The sequence below is a fragment of the Andrographis paniculata genome, unplaced genomic scaffold (assembly GCF_009805555.1).
Source record: "Andrographis paniculata isolate CXL003 unplaced genomic scaffold, ASM980555v1 Contig12END, whole genome shotgun sequence".
NCBI classification, from domain to species: Eukaryota; Viridiplantae; Streptophyta; class Magnoliopsida; order Lamiales; family Acanthaceae; genus Andrographis; species Andrographis paniculata.
The window spans coordinates 3,160,311-3,177,674 of NW_026137402.1; the positions used below are offsets into that span (position 1 = coordinate 3,160,311).

The 17,364-nt window shown below is 30.5% G+C and overlaps 2 protein-coding genes across 5 annotated transcripts; both read right to left on the bottom strand.

Annotated features, from left to right (window-relative positions):
- Positions 1-1,152: 1,152 nt before the first annotated feature.
- On the bottom strand, positions 1,153-4,425 carry LOC127254389 (protein HIGH CHLOROPHYLL FLUORESCENCE PHENOTYPE 244, chloroplastic). Its single transcript, XM_051279482.1, has 8 exons — positions 4,143-4,425; positions 3,842-4,065; positions 3,645-3,743; positions 3,302-3,496; positions 2,640-2,732; positions 2,470-2,565; positions 1,664-1,804; positions 1,153-1,489 (listed from the first exon to the last, which is right to left on the bottom strand). Exons 1-8 carry the CDS (start codon positions 4,303-4,305, stop codon positions 1,313-1,315), a joined length of 1,188 nt encoding a protein of 395 aa, XP_051135439.1. The 5' UTR covers positions 4,306-4,425; the 3' UTR covers positions 1,153-1,312.
- On the bottom strand, positions 4,353-7,908 carry LOC127254374 (protein ROOT HAIR SPECIFIC 17-like). 4 transcript variants are annotated; one of them, XM_051279468.1, is made up of 12 exons: positions 7,535-7,908; positions 7,359-7,430; positions 7,082-7,175; positions 6,900-6,979; positions 6,666-6,754; positions 6,404-6,578; positions 6,104-6,291; positions 5,915-6,017; positions 5,496-5,827; positions 5,019-5,411; positions 4,840-4,954; positions 4,353-4,544 (listed from the first exon to the last, which is right to left on the bottom strand). In XM_051279468.1, the coding sequence occupies exons 1-11, from the start codon at positions 7,808-7,810 to the stop codon at positions 4,840-4,842; spliced, it is 1,917 nt and encodes a 638-aa protein (XP_051135425.1). In that variant the 5' UTR covers positions 7,811-7,908; the 3' UTR covers positions 4,353-4,544. The 4 variants fall into 4 exon arrangements, with proteins under 4 accessions (XP_051135425.1, XP_051135423.1, XP_051135429.1 ...); XM_051279466.1 differs by having other exon boundaries at positions 4,353-4,560; XM_051279472.1 differs by having other exon boundaries at positions 4,353-4,600.
- Positions 7,909-17,364: the final 9,456 nt, after the last annotated feature.

Genomic DNA, 17,364 nt, shown 5'->3' on the forward strand with positions numbered 1-17,364 from the left:
TTTTTCAATTTTCTACAAATATTTTAACAATGGTCATGCTTATCATTATTTTTAAGTTATTATTCTTCTATGAATTAGCAATTGTTATAGCAATGTCATTACAATTGAAAATATATTACTTCTTTCGAACCAATTTAAAACACTATTTTTATCATTATCGTACTTTATTTATTTCTAAGTATCTATTTCCTATTTTAGAAAAAATAATCATACACTATTATCAAAATATCTTTAATTTTTTACTTAAATTACAAACATATTATTTTGGTGATTGAGACTTTTGAAGTTTAAAATATTTAATATTTAAACTTTTTTATTATATAATACTCCCTCTGTAACTAAGTATTCATCTACTATTTTTGTACGTTAATATTTGAATATTAATTATTATATCAAAACGTATTACAAATTATGAAAAAATGACAAAGATTTTTATAATACTAATACAACGACATTTGTACAATAAAAATTATACAAATATAAAAATATTATTAATATTATATATAATAAAGCAAATAGTAAATGAATATTTTTTTATAAGACGGTGGGAGTATATATAAAAGTAAGAAAAGTATATATATATATATACACATATTTCTTAAAAATAAGACGGAATTTCATAATTAATCTCAAATATGACAGATTCAAAGTGAGGTGGGTTTAGGGGCAAGATTAAAGCAAAACGAATTTTGAAGCCTATAATTTTTGCTAAGACGGATTGCGAAGCTTATAAAATATTTTTATATTACAGATTATTTTTTATTTTTTATTTTTTGCCAATAAAAAAAAAAAGGATAGCTATTATGATGAGGCCACGAGTGACATGTGCCACTAATTTACTAAGAGCAACAACAATGATTTTCATCGAAACAATCTGTTGTCGCTCAAAAATCTATTTCGATGATTTACTGGAGCAAGTTGAAAGAATTTTTCGACTTTCTTTCAAAAAAAATTCCAAACCTGTATTCTCAAGGAAAATAATAAACGTTAAGAAGCGAAGAAAAAAAAAAAAAAAAACAAAACAAAACAAATCAAATCGAAGTAAGAAAAGTAAAGAAGCCAAAGAAAAACAATAAGGGGAAGGAAAGTCAATTGAAAAAAAAAAAAAAAAATTGCATACAAATTGAGAAAAAAAAAAAAAAAAAGATTATGATGCAAGATCTTTGCTGGGGATATTTGTAAGATATCCAACACCATAAATAAATCAAATATCCATCCCCACACATATACAACTTAATTATGTACCAACCAAACACATTAATATAACAATGCTCTTGCTAGATCAAGACCTAACAATGGCATTATATATATATCATAGGATTATGTCAGTTTGTTTAGACTGTGCCTTGATGTCTTTCAACTTCTTCAATATGTTTGTGAAATAATCTTGCAGATATTTCTCCAACGTAGTTATATCCTTCGCATCCACCCCGAGCAGCTCATATGTCTCCCCCATTGGGACCGAGAATACTGTGTCACTTGTAAGAACCTACGTAGACACACAATAGTAATTATGTAATTAATATTTTGAGTCGACATAACACTTCACTTGGGACGATGCTAAGGCTCAAGTTCTGTCACCTTATATATGTAATTCAAATATGCACTCTATTCTAGAGGTACCTTCAAGTGTTAAGGGATATATAAAATAAATGCATCATACCTCTGAAAATGCCAATCTGTCGGCAACATCATTGGTCCACTCAAATAGACGAGTAAGTTGACGAGTAACTCTCAGAATTGAGACAGGAACTGTGGTCACATTTGCATCTTGACCGGCAAGCCTCTCGCACAGTGTTATCACCTAAAACCATGAGAAGATCTGGATACTGTCAATTATAAAGCAGATTTTGGGATCATGTATACAACAAACAGTTAAGATGAAAGCCTTAGAGCTTTTGCAATGAATTGGGAAAACATCATGAAAACAAAAGGTATGGTATGGCATTAATTTGAATCTCCAAGGTCATTGACTTGCAGATGAAGATGCTGCACAAGATGCATAAACTGGATCTTATGGTACAAGCTCCTTCAGATTAGGAATAGGACAGACAATGGCATGTTTCCTAACTGAGTTGGTTACAAATTCATTTTATTCGACAATTAGGATATGCACATATTCTTATTTATACAGGACAGCTCTTGATATTCATATCGATCTATTATGCACCTCTGCATTTATTTAGAATTGGGTAGACTCAATTTGGGTTTGCTTCTAAATCAATCAAGATCTTTCAATTACCCATTTCCCTATAATATGTCCTATAGACAATGACTCGGCTAACCTTGCATATACAACCATGGATAGATAGCTCAGAAAGAAGAACTTTACACTTGTAGTCCACAAGTTTAAGTATCAAGCAAACAAAAAAAAGTTCAAATATCAAGCATCAAGTGATTCTGTCCAACATCTGTATATATATATATATATATATACATTTGTTCTTCACAATTTCAGCATTATTTTACCTCCTGGGTTGTCCATGCTCGTGGCCCAGCAAATGTAAGAAGTTTACCATTGATATTTTCATTGCGTAGAGCAATAAATGTCAGCCTAGCAATATCCTGGCAAGTATGGAACATTGTTCAAATTTCAATTAAGAAAGAAGATGAAGCACTCATCATACAACACTGCTTACCTGGGTGTCCATGTATGCTATTCTTGTAGGAGCATCAGTGCCCCAAACAGATTTCTCTTCCAATATGGGTACTGCATACTGTCCAATCAACCCCTGATGCAGGTAAGCAAACACTACTTTGTTGATTAAGTATTGCATATCAATTGAAATGAATCACACACAATTTAGAAAGATTTCATCATAAAACATAATTTAATAGTGGCATTTCTCTGGAGTTGCCTTCATTAATTGATTGCTTATGCCCAGACCATTCTTTTAATCACCAATGAAGATTTTTGGTTGGGCACTTTCAAGCTCTCCCTTGAGGAAGAAAACATATAGTAGGCAATATTGGTTCAATCTCAATCTTTTAATCACCAATGAAGATTTTTGGTTGGGCACTTTCAAGCTCTCCGTTGAGGAAGAAAACATATAGTAGGCAATATTGGTTCCATCTCAAGGCAGTGTGTGAAAGATTTGTGAATCAAGGGGCAAGTTACACTACCTGATAGACCAATACAATACCCAGAAAGGGAATAGACCAAAATGGTGATAGACTTGCCATTGATTGGCCACAAACCAAAGAATAATACAATGACAGACTACCCAAATCAACAACAAAGCATTATCGGTTATAAGGAAAAGTAAGGTCACACACAATCAACAAAAGAGAAAGTAAGCACCTGCATGAAACCACAAAGTCGGATAGTCAAGTGGTTCAACCCTGAATCACGGAGAAACTTCTCCGTGCAGTGCTTGATCTCCATAAGTGGAACCTCAGGATGTTTGTCACAATTGTGGATGGAAAAGAAGACATATTTCTGGATTCCCATGGCTTTGGCACACTGTATCAGAGCAACTTTTCCTTCCCAATCTACCTAAAGGTAAGAGTGAGCTGAATAAGGAAAATTCGAATATATATATATTATATATGCAACGGCCACACAGCCAAGCAAACATCACATCTTCCATGAAATTGATCATACACAAAAAGAACATCATCGTCTAGTTGGTAAGCATCCTCACAGTTTTGATGGGCTCCTCCGGACGTCCTGTGGCACAGTCGATGACCGTATGTACGCCTACCAAAATCGCTGGTATAGTTTCCGGCTTGCTCAAATCTGCCTGCTCAGGAAAATCCAGCAAATTACATATATTAATTGGCGAAATTGAGCAATGTATATGGATAAAGAGGAAGATAGGTGCGAGTTGATAAGTTTTACATTGACCACAGTTGCACCCCAATCGCGTAGAAAATCGGCAGGGGCGGGGCGAGGTCTGACGAGACATCTAACATCATAACCCTCATCCAGTGCTCTCCTCACGATCTGTCTGCCCAATGTGCCCGTAGCGCCCGCCACCAGTATGCTCGTTGGCCTGACGGGGGTTCCCGGACCTAAATTGACCGCTGCCGGCGAGGCCTGCGCTCTGCAGGTTATTGCCCTTCCTAAGCATTTGGTTAAACTCGTTCGTTATCCGCTAAAGGAGTTATTAAAATTGAGGAGGAGAATGATTTTTGTTTACCTCTGGAAATGAAAGCGGAGGGGGTTGGAGTTGGGGCAAAGGCGTCTAGGTTGGGAGCTAAAGCGCGGCGGTAGGAAAGGGAAGCAGAAGCATGAAGGTGAGAGTTGAGAAGCTTGGGAGGGGTGGGAGTGGATGATATGCGAGCATGGAGGGTGGAGGCCATTGGAGCCTCTTCTTCTTCTTCGTCTTCTTCTTCACTGTTGCAATTAGTTAGTTGGGTGTTGAGAAGCGAGGAGGGAACAACAACAGATGCGGCGGATGCCACGTTTGGATCACTGTGCTGTGCCCACGTCTGTGTACTGTAGGCTGGTCTGTGGTCGCTTCCGATGCCACCTCAGCTCATTCATTTTATCTACTACATCCACGTGTCGTGATGCTATTCGTAGGGTGCTTGAGACTTGCCTAATACTCCAGTATACTGATATTAGGTTTGATGAAAATTTACTCGAATTATATTACTGCGGATCAGAGGCATTATAAATAATATTGTAGTAATAATAATAATAATATTTCATTTATACGGTCATCGTAAACATGACTAACGCATGGGCAAAACTCAAGAATATTATTACCTCTACTGCAGCCACTGTTTGGCACTGTACCTCGCTTATATATTTATACACAGGAAGAATCATAGTAATATATTTGTGCAATTGTGTGTGTGTAAAGGCTTAAATAAGCTTAAGACTGAACTGACCTAGAGGACCCAAGAATACTCGATCAACGCAACAGACCAGACCAGACCAACTCCGAAACTATGGGCATATGTGTGTTGTGTGTATGTACTGCCATTGTCGTCCCTGTCCCTGTCCCTGGCTAGCTTAATTTAGTTAGCTCTGTTTAATCCAAAACAATGAATTAATTTCCACTACTCACTCCAATGCATTCTCTGCATCGAACAATTCTTGTTCCTCCTCTGACATCCCTTCATAGCCTACTTCATTACTGTCGTTGTCACTGTCACCGTCATGTTCCCAATCCCAGCCACCCAGAGTAGTAGAATCGTTACTGGAGGTTTGGGGAGTTGAGTCGACCTCATGATCGTGACTGGGATCAACAATGGAGTTTTGTTGGCATATGCATGACAGTGGGTGCTCGTAGAAGACTCCCGTGCCGGGCTTCACCTCGTTTGGCTCTCCCATGAACCCAATTTGGGCTGTCTCCACCTGCAATGCAAATTCTTGCCATGTCATCTTTTCTCGATCAGGGAACAACCGTTGGAGTTTCTTGGCATTTGGTCTGATGGTTGGTTTGTGACCAAAGTATCTTCTGCATTCATATGAATATTATATCATCATCATCATCATTATCATCAATCAAGGAACAAATTGAAGTAGTTGAAGAAGCTCATGCCTTTTCCCAGCAAGTATCTTAGCCATGTTGCCGTTGTTATTGGTGACGAAGACGTCGCTTTCATCACAGACGATGAAGTCTAATGCAGCCATCCGGGATGAGAAGGCTGCAAATGGTGCTAGCTCTTCCTTGCTGGCTAATGTGTCTTTGGAATGTAAATTTGGGAAGAGTGCCCTCAGTGGTGCTAGTGTCTCCTCGCCTCCATATACCTCCCCAGATGCAACATATATGTGCACGTCATTGCTGTAACCCAATGCTCTTAGCATCAGCCCCGCTTCCTCTGGGCTTAGTGGGCACTTCCCACGCCTTCTTTCTCTCTCAGGATTCTTTTTCTGCAAAAGCAAAGCAAACACATGCAGAAAATCTGAGTCTTAGGAAGGGATCTTGTTGCGAGGCCGGGTTGTGGGATCGCTACTTACATGTAAGGTTTTCCATCTCTTTCGTAACTTTCCTAGCTCTTCAATTTCTCTTGATCCCCCACCGTAATAGCATCCAGTGAATGCTAGCATATCCGGTTCGAATCTGTGGAAGGAGGAAAGTTTAATTTAGCATAGGATATCTATCAGCAACAATCAAAGATAGTTCGTTAATCTGGATTAATTAATTACCTCAAGTGCAAGGCAAGGAAATGGTTGCTCTTCATTCTCATTCTTTCAACTAGTTTAGTTGCCATCTGGACTATAGGATCGGTGAAGTGCAGAGCATGATAATTAGCTCTACATCTGAGTTTCTGCAGGTCCTCATCGAGTCGATTCGACAATCTGTAATCAAACTTGGTGAGGTGAAGAGTTTGCACCTGAGTAGACAAGCCAAGAAATGCTCTGATAATATTAATTGGGGAATTATAATCTAGTAGCTGAACAGCACAAGTATTAGAAAGCAAATAGTAATTAAATTAACTAACGTACGCGCTTTTTGTGATAGAGGGGAAGGATTCGAGTTTCATAACAAGTTTGATTGCATTTCCTTGGAGGCCGAGTGGTTGTGAATTTCCTCGCCTTTTCTGGAAGCTGCTGCACAATCTTGACATCAGTGGAGAGGGAAGATATGAACCAATCCAGATTAAAGATATCTGAGAAGTTGCTGCATGCAAAAGCCTCATCATGATCATACTTGTCGTCCTTCCAGAGGCGTGTAGTGTTTAAATTAATTAGGAATGAAAGAACAAACCTGTCATCCTTCCAGAATGACTTTTGGTCCAGCTTAGGCACCACCAGGGTGGCATTCAAGATATAGGCTGCGACAACAGCATCCACTATCTGTGCCCACATTGTATGATATATAGTAGCAGCATAAAGATTAACTGATATCCAACAATCTATCTTATCAATAAAAACGACTCAACTCAGTCTCAGATCCTCTTTCTGGCTGTTGCTAATATATGATGATGGTGATGATACTTACTCCTATTCTCTGTTGATTCAAGCCACCACTAGTCGCAATCAACAGGAACCTATTGGACTCCTCTGTATTCATCCTCCTTTCTGCAAAACGGTACACAATTGATGAATATCTGTATCTGTATCTGTATATGTACGCAGGCTACAGAGGCATCATGAACGATCGAAAAGAGAGATGGAAATTACTTGAAAAGTCAGAGCTGGCATCGCTGCATCCATGAAACGAACTGGATGAATTGCTGAAAGTAGACCACAACCTCCGGCCACTCGTCGTCGTCGTCTTCACGCGTTGTTGTGTCACAGACGACAATAATTATTAATAAAATAGCCTCTCATCAACGCATTCAAATTTTTGTTTGATATTTTTTGATAAAACTCAAAAGAATCTGATTAAGAGATCAATCCATACACGTTGGAAGAACTAATAATATTGCGATGCAGGTGTTAATGATTGGTAACTCACCGGAATGCGAAACGCATATCTATTATTCTCAACAATCATGCCAGCCTCCATTCCATGAGTAGCAGCAGTAACCTTCCGAAATACCACAAAAAAAAAAAAAAAAAAGAAAAGAAAAAGTTCAGATCACAGAGACGCACAGACGCGCAAATCAATCAAGTGATAGATGGTGATCGTACCGATCTGTTGAGAGGAATGGGAATAGAAACCGATGGAGCGAAGAACAAAAGAATCGCAAAGAGGATAAGGAAAGAAGCGGAGAGTGCGAAGAGGAGAGGGAGGAGGTAGCCGTGGAGGCGAAGGAGACTGCGGCGGCGGCTTCGGCGGCACCGGCTTTGTGGATGATGATAATGGTGATGATGGCGGAATATAAGACAGTGTAAAATCTGGAAGCCAAGCAGCTCCCCATCATCGTCGTCGTCGTCATCCCGGTGCCACTTCTTCCTTGCCGCCATACTGCTAATAGGCACATTGCTCTCTGGATCAATATAAATAGCAGAGAGGGAGAGAGAGAGAGAAGAAGGAGGAGATGAAACCAATTGGCGACTGGAGGGTGTGTTTGCCGTGTAGTTTAGTTTGAATACGCCCACCCCATATTCATCCTATTAATATATTATATTATATTATATTATATTTAGGGTTTGTTTCTTTATACTAAAACTTGGGTGTATTTTGAAAAAAAATATATATTTTTTTCTCACAAAATAATTATATTATATATTATTTTAAAATCAAATTTAAAATTATATATCCTTACTTATTTATTTATATAGAAGTATTCCTCTCGTATTGGATAGACTTTGGGATTGAAATATAATCTTCTACATTTAAAAATAAATAAATAAAATAGAATTGCATATTTAATAAAAATTACGAGTGAGCATGTTTGTTGGATTTAGTCTGTTAGGATTTAATAAAGAGATGAGCGGGGGAGGGTGAGGCAGGTAAATCAATGTGAGTCAGAGTATAATTTATGAATGCTAATAAAATAAAATAGTAACAAACTTTTTTGGGTGATAGTGATTGTGATTGCGTTGATGCATTCAAAGTCCAAACTCCAATACCTTATGGTTGCGTTAAACATGGTTTATTTGCAATAATTTATTATAATAAATATTATAGCCAAAAAAAAAAAAAAAATTATAAATATCAATAATTTTTTTGTTTAATATTTATTTGAAGTTTATTTAAATTTTTAATATTTTTAATCAATGAAATATAAAAATGTAACAATAAGATATATTCCCTCCGTCCCAAAAGTATACTATTATTATGTTGGACACGAGGTTTAAAAAACACTGATATTATATTAGTAGTTGGTAAAAAAATAAGGATAAATAATTTTTTTTTGCCCTTGTGAATAATAATGAAAAAGTAGGAATAGTTTTACTGGTTATTTATAAAAATAAAACTATTATTTTATAACGGAAGAAAAATGAGACAGAGAGAGTAATATATTCTCAAAAAAACTAATTTATATATATAATAAATAGAAAAATAAATTTAAATTATATATTATATATCATCGTGATAATAATTTAATTAAAATAAAAAAATAAAGGGTATTTTGGTGAAAGAAAAAAAAAAGATCTTTATCGTACAATCAAGTGAAGTAAACATAATATAAGTTCAACTGGAGGTTTACCCGTACAATAGCGAGATTCCAACATTATAAAATATAAATAAATAAATAAACATAATATAATATAATTTTATTCAATATTTAATATAGTAAAGTAAATACTATATTAAATGATATGTAGATTATTTTATCTATTAAAATAGTATAAAGATTATAATACTATACATTCACCCTGTATATACATACACTTTTTTTTTTCTTTTCTCCTTTTTTTTTTAATTAATTATATATTTGTTTTAAAAAATAGTATATAAAAATAATATTTTTATATGAAATATAGTAGTATATATATTATTAGTATAAATCTTTAAAAAATTAAAACAATCAAAACTTTTAAAGAGTGACAATATTCGTCATAAAATTAAATAAAATTAGTTCAATAAAAAGTAGAATCGTCTCAAATGTTTGATCTCAAAAAATAATAATAAATTAATAATTTAAATAAATTAGTTATAGTTATCGAAATATATCTAATAATCAAATGTTTTTTACTTAGCACCCGACAATACACAACTTTAATTGCTTTCCTAATTGAATTAGAAATTGAACTAGAACTCAAGTGTCACAAAGAATTTATTAGTCTAATAATATTTTAAAGACTAATTCAATTCAATAATTATTCATGTGAAATTGTTTAAAATTAATTTGAGATTTTTAAAATTATCTATCTACTAGTTACTACTTAAATTAAATTGAAATACAAATTAATTGACCGACAAGTTTAGTCTAACAATTAACTCTTAATTCAATTGAAGTACTTAGCTACAAATTCAACTATCTCAAAAATAATTAAGCATTAAAAGTAGTACACTACACAATTTCATATAACTCATATAAAAAAATTAATTATTTTTTTTTCGTATGATTTTCCATAAAAATAATACACTACACAAATTCATTATTTTATATTCCTACACAATTCCTTATATTTCACGTACAAAAATTTTCTTTTCAATAATCTCACAAAATAAACAAACATCAACTAAAGGAATATTAGGAATCAAAATAAAATCAAATCTTAAAAATTTATACTAAATTAAAAAAAAAAAAAAAAAAAAAAAAGAAAAAAAAAGAAAACTACTTGCTAGTAAAAACTAAAATAAACATAGAACTTGAAATATTTTTAAAAGAATTTTTTTTCCTTCTCACATATGCGATCCGTCATTGAAACTATTTTTAGATTTGCTTTCCCGTATAAAACATAAAAAAATAAAATAAAATAAAATAAAATTATTTTTTATATTAAAAAAAATATACATTTTTTAATATTCTTATTCACGTTCTAAAACTATATATATATATATATATACTTTAACTATATTTTTACTTTCTCCTCAAAGAATTGGTTTCTTTAATCTTTATGCAAATTTTTTTTAACTATACTCTGAATGAACTATTTTTAAATTTTATTTTATTTTTTAATAATCTTATGCTTAATAATACTAGAATTTATTGTCCAAATAAATTTTAAAATCTAAAAATATATTTAAAATTCCTATCAAAGCAAGTCTATAAGAGTATTGATTTTAAAAAAATTAAAATTCTTAAATTTTGAGACTATTCAATTTTTGCAAATTTTTTTTTTTTTTTATAAAATACATAAACAATTGAGTTTAAGATTTCATTAATTTTTTTATTCTCTTGTAAAGATATTGATAAATTAATTTGTATAAAAATTTTGCTAATAACAAAAAATTTATATCAATTTTAAAAAGCATATTATTTTATTTACATTACTAATAATTTTTTATTTTTTTAAAAAAAATATAATAAGAAAAAAATAAATATAAATAAAAAAATAGTTAATATTTTAGAATTTTATATATAGAAAATAATACTCCATCCGTCCAAGTAAGAAGTATATATTTACTTTTACCGCGTAGTTTAAAAAATAATAGTATTTTAATGATAATTGGTAAGTCAAAGTAGTGTAATAACATTTTTTTCTATGATGTAAAGTAAGAGTATTTCTGAAAAAAAATAAAATATTTAATAAAATTGTTATTTTGTAATTAGACGTCTCAAAATAAAAATATGTATACTTTCTAACTTGACGGAGATAGTACTAAAAATGATATATATTTAAAATAATCTATTAGACTTCTCAAGCTGCAATTTGTCAAAAAATCAAATCGAAACTAAATTATTCTAAGTTATGATTTCTATTTGTATTTATCGGTTTCGATTTTGGTTATGATAGTTCAGTTTATATTTGTTTATTTGTTTTTTTTTAATATTAATTCACTAAAAAAAAATATTCATTCTATATCCAATTTTATTTAGACATATATGAACTTTTTTTTTGTTAGGGATTTTGCCTCAAATGTTACTCCCTCTGTCTTAACTATCTATTTTTTTACTTGATCCGTCCCACATAAAGTATTCATTTATTTATTTATCTTTTGTAATTGTATTATCTATCAAATATTATAAATACTATTTTAATTTATAATATATCATACAAATGTCATTACATTTATATTATATTTCATCCATCCGACTCTAAGGGTCTCATTTACCTGTTGCTTCATTATACTTAACATTAAAAATATCTTTATATTTATAAATTTTTTGCATAAATCTCATTATAATAGTATTATAAGACATTAATAGAAGTATTTTTGTCATTTTTTCTTAATTTGTACTATGATTTCATATAATAATCAATATTTAAATATCAACACGCAAAAAGTAAATGAGATCCTTAGAGCCGGACGAATGTTGTAAAATACTAAGGTTGTTTAGTCTTTTTATCTTTATTTCTAGCACATCTCAATATAATACTAATATTTTTAAATTTCGTGCAAAAAAGAAACGGAAAAATAAATATGAGGCGGGGAGAATATTATTTACTATTTTTTTTTAAAAAAAATCAAATTAAATAATATTTTTATTTTTTTATATTATATTAAATATGAATTTTATATTTAAAATATCAAATGAAGATATATTTATATTACATCATATAAATTATTAAAATTCAAATTTATATTATTCAAAACTCAAATTTAAAGTTGAAATTCTTAACCAAGCACAGCCTTATGTATTTTTGAAACTAATAAAGTATATTTTATTTAGTTTTTTAAAATAATTTGAATATTATTTTTACATAAGTGTGCTTTATATATATTCGTATTAATAGTTTTGATCTTAAAGTCTATAAAAATTCATAGAAATCAAAGATTTTTTAAATTTGAGTCCAATAAAATTCAAATGTACACCCTTCTCTCTAAACAAAGACTAAAGCAACAAGTTCGTAAGGATGACCGGGTGGTGTAGAGATTGAACATGTGACAGTAATGTTATGAGTTCAAATTCACACATAGTTTGCCTAATGTGACTTATTTGTCGTGCTTAATTTGCAGGGTATTAGGTTCGGCCTAGTTCACCCAACAGATAGTAACAACAGGTTTCCACGTTATAAAAAAAACAACAAAACTAAAGAACAATCTACAATTAATTATTAATTAATTAATCAACTAAAGAAGCAACAATCTACAATTAATTATTAATTAATTAATCAATTAATATAACTAACTTATAATGCAATGAATTAAGTAATCAACTCCCCCACCCCAAATGAATCAAAAATGTAGTAAGTAGTTCCATCATTTGGCAAAGGCACATATAAGACGACAATATTATATATATATATATATATACCCATAAACATACATCGGTTTATATATTTAGAGCTGTAAAACAAATGAACAGTTCGCGAGCTCGGCTCGATTCGACTCGTTTGAGCTCACTAAGAGCTCGTTCGTTAAGCTAAACAAGCTGAACACGAATATAAATTTTGGCTCGTTATATTCACGAACGAGCTCGAGCTTGTTCGCGAACGTTCAATAGTATTTATTAGAAAAATTAAATTAATGATTTTATATTTAATAAGTATGTATATCTTTATAATATTATATTTCATTCTATTTTTTATTTAAATTTATTAATAAAAATTATAATTATTATTAACTAAATTTAATTTTTTTTTAAAAAAAATTAAATAAATAAAATAAAATTTATCTTAACGAGCCGAGTCAAACTGAACACGAACAAAAAAATTGCTAAACGAGCCGAGCTCAAACAAAAATTTCAACTCGTATCTCTTAATGAACGAACACGAACTGAGTTAGAGTCCTTAACGAACCGAGTTCAAACATGACAAGCTCGGCTCTGTTCGGCTCGTTTACAGCTACTTTAGATCAGATAATACGTTTTGAATACATATTATCAAGTTATGGTAAGCACGAACGACGACTATACTTTTATATATATATATATGATTGGATCATGGGTGGGTTGAATATATATATTTATATATATAATAATTAATAACTTCCTTTGGTTGGTTGAACTGAAGCATTAATTAAACTAATTAAGAGATGGAAGGAAGCAATTGCAATGAGCGCTGCAAATAAAATACTACAAATTACGTGAAGCAGCAGGTCCCTATAGTTAGTTCCTCTTCCATCACCAAACAGAACAAAATACTCCCTCTCTACGTTTACAATGTTTACATATTTCTATTTTGGGACGTCCAATTACAAAGTTAACATTTCATTAAATATCCTATTTTTTTCCACAAATACTTTTACTTTACATCACATCATTATTTTTCCAAAAAAAAAAAAAAAATAAAGACAAAAATGTCATTACACTACTTTTAACTACTCACTATAATTAAAATACTATTATTTCTTAAACACTGCGCCAGAAGTAAATGTAAACTTTCAAAACGGACGGAGGAAGTATCATACTTCCGCAAAGATAGCCTGGTGATGTCGGGATGGATTCGTCACCGTGAGATTATGTGTTCAAACTTAGAGGCCTATATATAATAAATAAAACGATTCTAATATTTTTTGATGCAAAAAATACCAATAATAATAATAATTTTGTCTAATACTTATTTTTCTTTTAATGCAAAAAAATAAAAATAAAAAGAAAAAGAAAAAACCCCTAAATATATATAAATGATATACTCAGTTATTTTTTACCTATAATATGATATGAATAATTACATAAAATAATTTTTTCTAGAATTTTTAGATAAAATATTAATAATAGTATTAATATTAATTTTGTCTAAATAATTTTAAAACAAAAATTAAGGTCCCCTAAATATATATAAGTAATATTCAATTGCCTCAAAGATTACATTTACATTGTACTTAACTTTAAAAATATTTTTATATTTGTATTATTATTTTTTCTTTTACAAATATTTGTTCATTAGTATTACAAGAGACTAACATAAATATTTTTATTATTTTCTCTTAGTTTGTACTACGTCTTGCTATCATAATTAATATTTAAAGATCAACACGACAAAAAATAAATGTAGTCGTTAGAGCCGGACATAAGTAATATAATTTTTTTATCTATAATAAAATATAATAATTAAATAAAATAAAATTTCTAACATTTTTATATGCAAAATATTAGTAATAGTATTAATATTATCTTTGTTTAATTTTTTTTAATGCATAATTTTTTAAAAAAAAATTTTAGAAGTACACGAGTTTGAACACAAAATATAAAAATCTACAAATATAGTGTACGTAGCACTTAACTACCAAGCCATAATCTATGTTAGTACATTAAAATCAAAGAGTTTGTATATATAAATAGTTTATATATAGAATAAATAAATAATAGTCCTATTTAGATTGGGTCTGGGCGGTTCGTCCGAACTCAAGGCCGGCTTTGAGTGTGATTTGTGTTGTCGAACTTAGTTTTTAAACTATTAAGTTTGATCATGATTGATCCATAGCGCGCTTTCGAATAGCAACTACGAATTTTCACATTATAAAAAATATATATATTCTAATGCACCTTCAAATTGCTGAGCTATTACAAATTTATACGTTATATAAAAAAATTACTATAGCCTGGAGATGGGTGGGTGAGGTCGGTGGAACCAGAACTCAAATAAAAGAGGGAGTAATTTTTATTTTTATTTTTTTGATATATCAAAAACTCAATATATATAATTTAAAAATTATATAAATTATGATAAAAAAATAAAAAAAATGCCAATAAAAATTAAGAAGTGGAGCGGGGAGGAGGGTACGCCCACGGTGTGGTAAACCCGTGAACATGAAAATCGGTCGTAAATTTAAACATCTAGCATACTCCCTCTGTCTACTAAAATTAGCACACTTGGGTTCGACACGGAGTTTAAAAAAAATGAATATTTTATTGAAAAAGTAATAGATAGTTGAAAATATTTTTTAAAAATTTAGTTAGAAATTAAAGTAAATAAAGAGAGAATGTAATAAATTTAGTGACATTTATTGTAAATAAGTGTTGAATGGATGGTAATAATTAAATCTTGATTTGTTGACTTTGTCAAAATTAGTAATGGGATAAATTTAATGAACAAACTAAAAAGAAAAATAAGAATAAATTTAGCTACAATAAATTTGGTGGATTGGGCCTACGTGGCTGTCTAAGTTGGATCAACGTAACTTTCCGTGACATGGGCTTTATTGGAAATGGACTGGGCTGGACTGGACTGGACTGGGCTGAATTACAAATACAATGTCTCGTCTCCAAGTGGATTTGGAATTTTGTGTTGTTTGCAGGGATGACGTTGCGGGTTCGGGACGGGTTCTGCAGGCCCCGAGACCCGCCCCGCTAGAAAATATTAGGCTTCGAGATCCGCCTCGCCCTATTTCCACCCGGCCTTAGGATCCGCCCCGCTCGGGGCCAACTTGGCAAATCCGTTTTTTCTAAAAAATATATAATAATAAATATTTTTTTAACAACTGAATACTATTAAAAGCAAAAAAAAAAATTTAAAAACAATCAAATATTGATTCATAAAAATAAGATAAATAAATAAATAATATATTTTTATTATATAAATATACATATATTATGTATAATCATTTTAAAAAATTATTTGGAACAGATTACTAATTGAATTTTATATTTAAGATTATTTAAATAAATAAATAATATATTTTTATTATATAAATGTACATATATATTAGTTATAATAATTTTAATCCGGGTTTGGATCCGGATCCGGGTCCGGGTTGGAGCGGGTTTTTAGTAAAACCTGAACCAGCTCTGAACCCGGTCGGATTTAAAATTTTAAATTCACAACTCGCCTCGAAACATATTATTTAAACCCGAAGCCGCCCCATTTGACATCCTTAGTTGTTTGAGCTTGACGGTGACGGTGACGGTGACGTGTCTCATCTTCTCTAATCTACTCTCTTATTTATGGTCACGTGCGTGCACGTGCAGTTTATAAACATCCATTCTTTACTGGTATTTCAGCTTCCCACGACTGTTTCAATTCGTTTCGTTTGAGAAGAACAACAAACAAATAGTATATAAATAGAGAAATAAACAATGTTGACTTATTTGTTTGTTATTTTTATTCTTATTATTATTATTATTATTATTATTATTTTATGACGTGGGAATCCGCAGCGTTACCAAAAGTGTGCACTGAGTAAACTCTCGGCCGAACCTGATACTCTGTAAACCAAGCCCGACGAGAAAGACACACTAGGCGAACATGTGTAGCTGGTTTCGTTTTATTGCTAATGGTTAATGTTTTGTTGGGTGGGACCCATCAATCATCCATCCCCATGGCATCGACTTATACATGATCCACACATACACAGATCACTATTTATACTTTTTCAAATTCTCTCTACTTTTTATAATTACTACTTTCCTAATGTAAATGTGTAGTTAAATATTTGGAGATCGATTTTGACAAAAATAGATAATTATAGTTACTTTTTCTCTTTTATAATAAAATGTAAATATAAAAAATATTCACTCGTAAAAAGATATTTATTTTTTATGTAATTTTTTAAATATTAATTATTATATTAATATATAATATAACTTAAGAAAAAAAATACAATATATTTTTATTGTTATAGTATAATATAAATATAAAAATATTTTTAGTGTTAAATATAGTTATACAAAAAGTAAATTAATATCTTATCATGAAAAACAAATAGTGTATTTTTCTGCTAAAGAATAAATTAAATCTTCTTTTTATGAAAATAAAAAAAATAACATAATTATAATGATAGAAAAACTATTATTATTATTTTTATCTTAAAGCACAAACATCTTATACATACACACAGACCATTTATTTCAACTGTTATTAGATACAAAATTAATTCCTAACTTCAAAATATTGGATAAGTTAATTCAACAATATTCTTTGTTCTCATACAATTTTTTAAAAAAATAATATTGCCAAAAAATATAATATATTCATACAATATATAATTTATACTATATTCATTAAAAAAAAAAATTAATAAAAATATTAGTTTTTATTAGTTTCGTACTAACACAAGAAATACATGTATTAAAAAATAC